This window comes from Brachycentrus maculatus, unplaced genomic scaffold, assembly GCF_059751285.1.
Source record: "Brachycentrus maculatus isolate JH-2025_06_01 unplaced genomic scaffold, ASM5975128v1 h1tg000007l, whole genome shotgun sequence".
Taxonomy (NCBI): domain Eukaryota; kingdom Metazoa; phylum Arthropoda; class Insecta; order Trichoptera; family Brachycentridae; genus Brachycentrus; species Brachycentrus maculatus.
The window spans coordinates 2,475,887-2,488,167 of NW_028280762.1; the positions used below are offsets into that span (position 1 = coordinate 2,475,887).

Genomic DNA, 12,281 nt, shown 5'->3' on the forward strand with positions numbered 1-12,281 from the left:
AACTTCCTCGTGATTAAGCTTATTTTTGTTGTTGTTGATTTCTTCAAAAGTATGGGGGTTTAAAATGGTGCCTTTTATAAGTAGCAAAATATTCTATCACATTTTTTTGATTCTCTACTAAGGCTTGAATATCTTTTGTTTTGTATGTTGTATAAAATAAGACTCTAAATTTATGTATATATTTAAATGTAAATTGGTCTATGATTTTTATTAAAAGGTACCTTTTAAACCCTTGGCTTTTGGGTAATTGGAAATAAAGAAAAAAAACATTTATTTACTTAGTTAAAAACATAGCTCAAATTTTATCACGGTAATTAAAGTTTTTTATGTATCATTACGAATCCAAAATCAATATTTGTTAAGTAAGAAGTATTGTTCAATTTTAATATTTTTTTAAGGCAACAATTTAACTGGAAAAAGGCAAGTTTTAAAAGTACTTCACTACTGATAAGTTTGGGGTCAAGGGTCACCACCCTCGCATTTTAGTATTTTCATACGTATCATCTCAAAGGTATTAATATATACAGTATTGGGAACATTGTTTTAAATAGCAGTAAATTCGATAGTGAAATCTGATTCACCATAATTAAATTTCTTACATTTTTTTAAAATTCAATTTTATAAATAAATTAAAAAAGAAAAATGTATGAAAATACTGTGTTGCGATGCCCCTTTACATGTTTTTTAATTAATGTTATTATCATATAAAAGAATTTTTTACATGGTTATATAAATAAAAATATGTATAATATATAATTTACGAATGTTAAAATATGTATATTGTCTATTCACTAAGCACGCATAGTATATTTTTTCAACATTCACATTTTTATTGTAGAAAAATTTAATTTTGTTCATTTCTAAAATGTACGTACTTGTATAAAATTGATAAATCTCCTAAAATGTAGATAAATATGCAATGTATCTTAAAAATTATCAAACATACATTATAACATTGCGTATGTTATATATAGAGGCCAATGGGAAAGGTTTGATGTAATATAAATTTACATTACACCGGTGTCAGTGGTTGCGAATAAAATGTCCAGGGCTTAATTCCAAAATAGCTAGTAAAAAATAACCTTTTGATCACACGCGGTTTCTTAGTGTGTGCACATGTGCAATGCACTGCTTGTGTACACACAATAAAATTTACCAATGTCTGTGATTCAGTTTTAACACACTAAGGAGGGGAAAGGTATTTCTACGTTAATTTTGGTTTGGTCAATTGATGCTTAAGGAAGGGAAGGATATTTTTACCTTCTGCGCCGGACTCATTTCAAAGTCAGTAAAGAAAAAATTATTTAATGTTTTAACTTAAATATTCTTAACTATATGTACAAAATTATCGAATCCTGTCGCCAGCGCCCCCCAGGCGTAAAAAACAGCCGTCCATAGTGTGTTAATATCCAGTATTTTTCTTAGAAAGAAAGTTTCTTGCTTGAATTATTACCAAACTATCGCAAATAAGTAACCGTGCATATTTTCGATCGCACATAATATTATTCTATACTATCATGATTTGAAAATCTTTTCACTTGATGATAACTTCTCCATTTTTTGTCATAATTCATGTACAAAACTAAAGATTTAAACACCATCGCTATAAATTATAAACATGTCTCATTTTTTTGCACATAAAAAAAACATTTCTACCTTTTTTATTGCATTTTCAAGAAGATTATTGCAAGCATATTACTAAAAAAATATTTCATCAAAAATTGAAATAAAAAAAATCGTTTTATAAACATTTTTTTTCAAATTCAGGGTTTTATTAAAAAAAATAGCTGAGTTTGGAATTAAACCCGACAAATAAAAAATGGTTCTTGATATTAAAAAACCCACATGTCATATTGTCAAAAGCATAATAGATTTTCTGATTTTAAATTCACACCTGTCAGAATATGGTTTAATAAAGATAGTACATAAGAATTTGAGAATTCAATATTAGTAGATATTAACATTACTTAAAGTATAAAAATATTACATGCGAGATACATAATTTTTTTTTGGTCATTATAAGCTAACATATAATATGATCATTCATTCTTTTCTTGGTCATTACATTTAAAATTCCTAATGCGGGAGATGTATTTTTAGGGTCGAATCACGAGTGAGTGTTTGGTAGTTCACCTATTTCCAAACCTTATCAGAAATAAATTAAATTTGCAAACGAGATTCAAGTTTATCCGGGAGATGATTGTTTGATTTTTCTTGATTATGAAAATATTACACATTGGTATTTATTGCAATACTTCTTAAAAACATTCAGATGTTCTGAGATGAAAAGAAATATTGATATAATTGAAAATAAAAATAAACATAAGTTAACCTTTCCCTTCCGGTGCTAAAATAAAAATGCGCATCCCGGTGTTGGGTACACACAATAAAAAATTATCAATTTTACATCGGAAAAATACGGACATTCATAGAATATCCCCTTAATTAATTATAATTGAATTAAAAATTATTATAATAATTTAGATTTATTTGCTGAAAACATTAAAAAACCATCTGGCAACGCTCACGGAACAAGCATAGGTCCACTCTTGTCGGAAGCCCAGGAGCTACTGCCACTAGCCAGAGAACATTGAGCTTTGAGCTCCTTATGCTTGCACAGTGCAAGTACGCAAGAGTGAGATGCGAATATAGTGTCGCGGTTCCCGCACACTTTCATGCGCTGTTTAGACGCGAATTTGTTTCAGATATTCACAAAATACCTCTGATGTACCCCATAAATTCTGATTATTATTAATATTATTTTTTAAATCATGGAGGAATACCTAAAATCTTAGCCTTAATTTATTATATTTATAGAGATATTGATGGTTATTAGACGCAATGTGTACAAGGTACACAACACCGGGAAGCGAGGGTTAACATTCCGCTATTTAAAACTAAGAATGAAATTATAAAAGAGTTCAATGTACGAAAATAACAATAAAAAGCAAACATAATTTTTATTGAAATCTTAATCATATCAAGCTTAGGACTGTATAGCCTGTCTTCGTGTAATTAACAATTTAGTCAACACTGCGCCAATCTGATCCGGTCCCTATGCACCATCACCAAGACAATATTTATGATGAAAAAAATTGTTTTGATTTTAAGGACAAACAATGAAATAATGAATTTCTATACGTAAATGCCAAAATTAAGACACTCATATTAGTCTTATAACTACAATAGTTTTGTGCAAAACTATCATGAAAATGGTTTTTATCTAAATAAAAAAATATTTTTTTGTTTCTACATTTGAGATATCCAGCCGCATTGGGCTTTTTTAGGTTCTTAAGGGCAGATGCTAAATTTATTTATGAACAAATAAGGTTTGGAAATATTCGCAAAAATCTATTATACAATATAAAACTGACCCACGAAAAATATTGAGCCGAGTATTAAGAGTAAAAAAAGTTAAATTATCTATCTAAAATTTCATTTGAAAAATTGGTGTTTGATTTTTTACTCCTCTCTACAACAGTGGTTCTCAAAGAGTGGTCTGTGGAGCCCTGGAGCCGCAGGGTCCGTGCGACGGCTCCGCCACGACATCAGCAGAATAAATCTACAAAATGCTCAACGTTTTTAATCAATTTACAGTGGAATCAATACAGCATTGTTTTGTATTTTTTTCTGAGACATTCATTGAATGATTATAATAAAATAATGAACATAAACCAGGTGATACTTATTAAAAGGTTTTGTAAAATATTTAGTGTTTCAAAAGAGTTCTGTTGCCAAAAAAAGTTTGAGAACCACTGGTTGTTACAAAACTCAAAGTATTGAAAAAGTTTAAATTTAAATTTCACTGAAAATATTATTCTTTTAAGGACTCCCAAATATGTAATCTCAAACATCTCATTAAAAATTATTTTATGTAAGTATAAATATATAATGTGTATTTACATTAACTGTATGACTTATATGAGCTGTATCCCGCCCAATGATTCCATAAATATATAATATTATGTTGACAGTCCCGGAGATTAAATATTTTAGATTTAACAATAAAATTATGGACAGAAAACTATTAAATTCGTTATTATAATGTTAATATCATTATCATAATGTATAATATACACTTTTAAAATCAGATATGTCTACTCGTGTTACTTTCCAAATATTAATAAACATACAACGATGAAATAAAATATGATTATCTCCCTGAACACAATTGTATCCCGGGACTGTCCATACCGCTAAACTTAACGTAACATTTTTTTGGATTTCAGATTATTCAACTGAAATATATTCTACTTGTTAAGGGTGCACTTAGAGAGTTCTACGCAAACTTCACATTCCTTCACTGATTCTGTATCTTGGCCGCCACTTCGGCCAGCGTGGTGAGGGCGCACAGATCCACGCTGCCGGTATCGCTGTGCAGGGTTGGCATCGCGTGTTTCGACGAGGTAGGTATATCGGATTGGAAATTCTTTGTACAATTATTTTTGGCTATATCGTTACAGGTAGGAGAATTGACATCTAATCTAGTAATGCTAATCTTTCTTGGTTTTCGCTTCTTGCTGCCGCTGATAGCGGATTTCCTCTGCTCCGCTAAATACAGTCGTTCGTTCGCAGACATGTTTTGGTTTAGTTCCGATTTGGTGTGAGCGTCGTCGCCTCGCATGCCCAGAGAGGGACAGTCGGACTGTCCCGGCGCGCTGTCGGCGGAGTAGCTTCGGGAGGCCGCGGGGAGATGCGCTCTCGCATCTTTATGTTTCCAAGATGGGGACTTTTTCCTCTTCTTGTTTTCCTTCTTTCTCTGTTGAAACTTTTCGAGGCTCAGCGAAGGCAGAGCCATTATCTTGGCGTCTAGATCGAAGTCGTCGGCGGTAAACATCTTATTGGCTTGTCCGTTGGCGTCTGCGAGCTGGATCGCGTCGTCTCCGTAGAAATTAATCTGATCGGCATCCTCCGTTTCAGATTTTATCTTATAGGCACTTTCCATCGGTTCCGTTCCTTCGGAATACAATAAATCAGACTCATCGTTCCCTTCAGCACCACTGGGAGATTGCTTGGTGTAGTTGTCGTATATTTTCCAATTGCAAGCGGGACTATTCACATGGTAAGACAGTCTCCTGTGACTATCGAGGTGGGAAGGCTTCCTCTCCATGTGCTCTTTCTTCGGACGTTTGTTCACGATAAGGCCACCGTGCGCCATGAATTCTTGGTAACGCTTACCCTTACACGCCCTTCCGGAACCCTTATTTTGTAGCTGATCGGTAAAATAATTCCAGCCACTTTTAATTTTACCCATTGTTTCTTCCGATCTTTGAATATCTTTATCTTGACATTCGTCCGATGATTCGCTTCCGTTATGTTTTGTGGAAGAGTATTCTTCGAAAGTCTTCGGAGGATGAATGATTTTGGAAGAATCGTATCCGGGTCCCGCGGATATTTTTTGAGGCGTAATTGTTTTATTAGAGCCATTTGAGAAAGATTTCTCCTCAATCCCGTACGGAGAGTCAAAGCTCAACTCCAACACTCGAGAGGTCTCAGAAAGGACGTCTTGCAGTTTCTGTTCCTTAGAATTCCCGACATGAAAAAAGGATCCAACCGTTGAAACATTGGATCCTGCAAAAGATGGCTTGTTCGGGGGGTTCGGTATCAGGGTCATTGTTGAGGTTACGAACTTCGGGGATTCCGAGAGTAGGGAATGTTGGTGTACCGTAGGCGAGAGGAAGGAGAAGTTCCTTTCTAGGAGACTCTCCTCTTCGGCCTGCTTGTTGGACAGAATCAGACTGCTGATACCTCCCATCTGCGCTTCGTCCGCCAGTTTTCCCGGTGTAAATATTTGTTTGTTTCCATCGTAAAATTCTTTGGATGTAGAAGTGGAGGGGTGAGCGTTGTAATTGACTTTGGTGAGGTGATTATTGTTGTTAGTCCTCTCCAGTTTGAATTCGTGAGGTTCGTTGACAATAAACATGTCATGTTCCATGTTGGGGCCCCCCAAGGCCCCGGGCCGAGAGGCTATGCGGAGCGGGGGAGCCGGCAGCTTATACCACTTGAAGTTTGGATGAGCAGTGAAAAAAGCATCTTTGTACTGAAAGAGAAAATCATTGTCATGTATTTAGATGAAATCTTATACCAAAAGCATCTATTTGTCTGAAGCAGTAAAAAGTTGGATAAGCTTGTCTTGAATTTTCTCTAACAACACTCTCAAACATAAAAAAAGATAAGATGCCATTTTTTTTCTACATTTTTCAATCATAAAATAAGAATTGTTTCGTTCTCCTCTGTAGAATAATAATTAGGAGATTTGGCTACTAAGCTGAGGGTTCTGGGATAAATTTTAAAGGGGTTAAAATAAACAAGTGTTTTTCACTCCAATGTTTATCTAATATTATACCCTGGACCGGTATCTGCAGCGCAGGACTGATCATTTTACCTTCATATAGTTAACGATCAAGTAAATATTGAGTCAAACTGATGCCATACCCTGTGCACTATCCGAACGAAGAATTATATTTAGGCTATACAGCCTTTGGGTGGGATAAATAAGCTGTGTTTTAATTTTAAAGCTGATGATTTTTCACATAATTGCGTACAGACAGCGGTAATTCATATAATTAACGAGGAACTCAACCTTGTTTCCTTTTTATGCAGTGCAGTGCCCTATACACCATTAGGTGCCGATTAAGATCAGTAAATAAGAAAAGAACATTTTAAATGTTGAAAAAAACAGTATTGAGAAAAGTTGTATAAAGCTTGCGTCGTTTATCAGTGAAGTACGTCGGAATATAAAATGAATATATTCAAGAATCAGAGGTCAAGTTTGACATGAAGCTAGTAGATATTTACATCACAATATTAAAATATATGGACATGAATGTACATATTTTACAGAATGAAAGAGAAAGATCGCTGTGAGAATACAATTTTTTACCACAGGAAAATATAACTGTTTTAAATCAGAATTCAAGATTCGTCAGATCTGAGAAATCAATGACAACCTATCATTATTGTGCGCCTTAATTTTTAGTGCTTCATGCAAACATTGTGTACAGCAGTGATTCCCAAACTATGAGCCGTGTCGTCATAAGGGCGCGGCAAAATATTTAACTAAACAATTCAGCAAATTTCTTGAAATTTCCGATTCTCTAAATTTTTGAGCCAAAAAAATTGCACTGTTAAATGGGTACTCGCTTTTAAAAAAGTAAGTAAGGGAGTCGCGTAAAAATGTGATATATAGAGTGAGCCGCAAAACAAAAATTTGGGAACCTCTGGTGTACAGAATACGCAGAGAACTTGAAATCTAAGTACCTGTTTAGCAAGACCTGTATAGGATGCTTTTTCATCATTATCCAAGTTTGCCCACCACTCTCCGAGGATTTTCGTAATTGACCTGTAAAAAAAAAGAGCGTAAGCCAACAGCTTGAAGCAGTCTTGCCACAGTTGGGCAGTCCGCAGTTTTGATAAGAAAATCTCTTTCCATCGCAGTTTTGAGTGGATGTATAGTCGTGATCAACAGCTGCAGTTGACTCGCTGTCAAATGTGCATGGAATGAGATTTCTGTGTTGAAACTGCAAGGCGCCCCCTACTGCAGAATCCCGAGGTATTACCATTATTATGCTGGCATATATCTGGCAGTTTAGAACATAGTGCTGCGTTAAAACTGATGTATGGAAGTGAAACATGGGATAAAAGCAGAGTGAACATTGTTGATGATGAATGTATGAACAAACAATGTATGGCAGGAGGAAAATGAAGATTCTGCGCCAATTATTTCGCCTTGTTTGGCCATTTTCTAGATTAAATGGACTGAAGTTCTTTACAAGGCATCAGGTTCCCACGGCCCAGGACGTCCCAGTTAGCTTCGAAACCGGTAGACATTATAATTAAGTTATAATAAAATATTTAGTGATTTATGAAAAAAAGATTTATTTTAAATGAAATTGAAAAATCACAAAGTTAGTGCTTCAAATATAAATTATAAATAAATACCTGTTTTCTAGCGTGGGATGCTTGTCCCTCACGACGCTGCGATGGCGCTTGCAGAAGATGAGGAAGGCGTTCATGGGGCGGCGGGCGTGGTGCGCGGGCTCCGCCCCGTTGCGAGCGAGGGCGCGCTCTCCCTCACCACCCTCGTCCGTCTCTCTGCCCTGCCCGGCCCCCCCCTCCGCCCTGATGGCCTGGCTCTCGTGGCTCTCCGTCATGGCAAACTGTTTCTACTGTATCACTGCAACGGAAAATAATGTTAACACACTTGACGGATGGTTTTTACCTGAAGAGATAAGAATTTTTTTTTTTTTTTAAATAGATTACGGTAATTTTAATATTTTGAAGTAAAAAAATAAATAAAATACTAACATTAAAAATGGTATTACTTATGGTCGTTATGTATTCATATGTTACAACTCAAGAGTGTATGTTCTACCTTAAGGAACTCAAATAAGCAGCGTCCAAATCACACAAGCTAATACGAGTATGGGTGAGGCCCCATTAGTGCGATGCGCTGCGTTGCGTCGTCACAGCGTTGGCCCTATAATCTTTACACCTTCTTAATTCTATTCCTAAATCCGAGAATCTGGAGCTTTTGAGCTCCAGATTCTGAACACCTTGCAATCACATGCTTAATCAAATTAACACCGCGTCAACCCTATGCGGTGGACGCTGCGACGATGCAGCGCATCGCACTAATGGGGCCTCACTCTATGGATATGCAACCCCTGGCGCCCAAGCCATTCTTGCTATTCGCATTTTACTACTTGATATCCTTCTCCATTTCCTTTTGATTTGATAAATATCTACATATAGTTAAGACTTTAATAAAGAAATTGGTTCATAATATTCATAACAAAACATTAAATGTCATTCCTTTTTTTCTGAATTTGAAATGAGGCTGGCGCAGAAGGTGAAACTACCCTTTCCATCTTAAAGCGTCAATCGACCGAACGGGTAGAAATACCTTTCCCGTTCATAGTATGTTAATAATTAACGATTCATTCCTTTGCCTCTAAATTCAACTAAAAATATACATATCAAGTAAACTAGCTGTACTTGGCCGCGTGTTCCTATGACTCAGTCTGGTCAAATGGAAAAGAAAGAAAATATAAAGCGCATATTTGTCAGATGTTTAAGAGATTTAAAATTTTAATGAAACAAAAATTTACTTTTTATTTTTATCTTCTTCTTCAAAACCTCATCCGTATCCGATGGTGCATAGGGCACTGCATCATATAAACGCATTTAGATCATTAACACATGAAAGAAAGGTGATCAGCCCTCCGCTTCAGGTACCAGTCCAGGGTAATATTGAATAAGTTTTTGAGTGAAAAAATCACTTATATTTATCTGACCCCCACCTGGGAATCGAAGCAAGGCCTCCAGCACGGTAGCCCAGCGGGCTGAGCATTACACTACAGAGGCGGATTTATTTATACAGATAGATAAAAAGCACGCCCGTATTCAAATACTACGTTGCATAAAAATTTCAAAGCAATCGGTGAATATCCTTGAGAGAATTGACATTTTGAACCAACCGAGATTTACATTTTTATTTATATACAAGGACAGATGGAGGTTCCCGTTGTTTGACAAACTCGGTTATCACAAATCTAAAGAATAATGATTTAAAACTTAAACTTACATTCAGCGATCGCTATTTAAATATTTAAATATTTTCTTTAGTACCGGCAAAAAAGCGTACCTTTAGCGTGGACGCACCCAGAAAGACTAAAATGGACGACGCGCAAAAATGCTGAGCAAGCTATCGTCAGGCAGCGTCAAGCCGGAGTGACGTTACATCACCGTCGCCAGAAGCACAAATGGCATGTAAAATAATTGCAAAGCACGAAATGGGGTCTAGCGATAATGCAAAATCGAAACAGGGGCTGCCATTGTTTGAAACAATATCAAATAAAACCCAAAGCCAATGGTCTGCGTTGCGTAGTAATGGCATTCTGGTGTAACTCAAAACAATGTATTTTATCTGAAACCTGCAAGAATGTTATGAGATATAGTATCGTGGGTGTACTGGCAAAAGACGTTAATATGAAAATGATTTTTTTTATTTGAATAAATTTATTTAAATCACAATTTATACATATTTAGAACCTTTTTTTTTTGCAGAGATCCACCAAGCCACCGTGTGTATCTTGTCGGTGGAGTGCTTTTTTAATTAATTTTTTATTGTTTTTAACCTAATATACACACAAAAAACAAAAACAAAAAAAAATTTTCATAAAATTAACTCTTGATCAATTACCCATTCCTTAATTTTGCCTTTGTTCCATATTTTATTTTGACCTCTAACATCCGTCGGCAACAAATTAAAAATGTTTGGAACGATATATTGCAGTGTTTGACTCCCATATTTATTGTTAATTCTTGGGACTATCAAACCTTCGCTGTGTATAAATCGAGTATCAGGATTGTGCACTAAAGTATTTAGATATTTTTGTGGAGTTTGTTGTTCAACAAATGAATATTAAAATTACTCCTATAATTGGAGATAAATAAAACAGATTTGTGGATAAGTATTTGGACACACTCAAAATGTTGTAAATAAATTGACTGGTCAAATTTTAAGCTAAAATAATAAAATTTAAAAATGATATTTTCTGGCGTTTCTCATATGTGTGATTATAATTCAGGATTCGGACCTCACATACTAATATAAGAGTTTCTGCTCAGTAAAAAGCTTCTTTTCATCTCACCAATAGATGTCTCTAGCGAAGTTCTAGTGATTCAAGAATAATGTTTCGGAATTGGTTCATATATTTAGAACTTCTAAGAATTTGAGCAGTGTGGTTGTCAATGGGTAGAATTGGTGAATGTTACACATGTGTTAAGTGATCACTTAAACCAGCCTATGACGGTCGTCAGCCCTGTAAATGCCCAGACTTCCATATTCTTCTTCATCTTTGATGAGACGTCAAAAAATAATATGAAAAGAAGTTAACTTGAAAATATGCAATTTTGACATAATGATGCAGTAATATAATGTTTTCAACGTTCCATAAACTGGCAAAATACATTAAGTAGTTTGAAATGTCATATTTATGTGGTTTTGAAAGTAAATTTAACTTTGAGTTTAATAGCGGGTATTTTATTTAGGGTAAAAGCTTTAAGTAACAGGGATTATTCAAACAGGGATTTTAGAGTTAACGTTTTTTGCCAGTATACCCACGATATTTAGTTCTTTTCAACAGGGCAGGATTAGTGCGTGGATGATGTGAATATTTTCATAATACAAAATTTTGAGTGTGTCTAAATACTTGTTCACAAATCTGGATTATTTCCAATTAGGAATTATTTTTAATATCAGTTATTTTAAAAGGACATTTTCTATCGTTTCTCATGTATGTGATTATAATCCAGGATTCGGATCTCACACACAAATAAAGTTTCTGCTCAATAAAAAGCTTCTTTCATCTCACTATAGATGTCTCTAGTGAAATTCTAGTGAATTCAAGTACTATGTTTAGAATTTCAACAATATGTATAGAAGTTCCAAGAATTAGAGTAGTGTGGTTGTCAATCATGGGTAGAATTGGTGAATATTACACGTGTGTAAAGTGATCACTTAAACCAGCCAATGACGATCGTAACTCCCGTAAATGTCCAGACTTCCATATTCTTCTTCATTTATGTTGAGGGTGTCAAAAAATTAAATGAAAAATAACTCATTTTTAATTCATGTTTTACTTAGTAAATACCAAAAAAAAATGTCAAAAAAAAAAATTAAAAAATATTTTGAGTGCATCCAAATCTAGGTTCATCCGCTTAGAAGCTATTTATATTGATATCTCAACAAAGATGAAGAAGAGAATGGAAGTCTGGGTATTTACGGGGCTTACGACCTGTCGTAATCTAGTTTGAGTGATCACTTTATACACGTGTAATATTCACCATTCCACCCATGATTGACTTCATATGCCACATTTTGATGCCATCTATGGTCTTCATGAAAGGTGTCTGCAAAATAAAAAAAATACTCAACTCGACCATAGATGGTACTAATAACTCGCATGTGAAAGAAGGTGTCAACTAATGCACAACTTTCCAAATTTGAATCATGGTTAGAATGGTGAATGTTACACGTGTATAAATTGATCAATTAAACCAGCCTATGACAGGTCGCAAGCCCTGTAAATCATTAAATGAAAACAATTGAGAAAATGAGTAACCAATATGTCGCTTTCCGCAGGGGTAGGTAGAGAATAGAACGCTACATGACTTTTCATTGAAAAAAAAAAAAAACAAAATTCGCCTCTTCCACATTCATGAATCTCCTCAAATACTCTGGCCGAAATTAGTTTAAAGAATGAAATAACAATATT

The 12,281-nt window shown here is 34.8% G+C and overlaps 1 protein-coding gene across 2 annotated transcripts in view; it reads right to left on the minus strand.

Moving 5' to 3' along the window:
• Positions 1-3,238: 3,238 nt before the first annotated feature.
• bbx (bobby sox) overlaps positions 3,239-12,281 on the minus strand; it is a 36,005-nt gene continuing 26,962 nt past the window's right edge. The window contains exons 1-4 of one of the 2 annotated variants that reach the window (XM_088260456.1): positions 9,587-9,674; positions 7,942-8,176; positions 7,261-7,342; positions 3,245-6,040 (exon numbers count right to left, since the gene is read on the minus strand). In XM_088260456.1, the coding sequence (XP_088116582.1) occupies positions 4,301-6,040; positions 7,261-7,342; positions 7,942-8,153 (2,034 nt within the window). In that variant the 5' untranslated portion in view covers positions 8,154-8,176; positions 9,587-9,674 and the 3' untranslated portion in view covers positions 3,245-4,300. Of the gene's footprint in view, positions 6,041-7,260; positions 7,343-7,941; positions 8,177-9,586; positions 9,675-12,281 lie in introns of those variants that run through there. The other variant, XM_088260448.1, reaches the window with a different exon arrangement.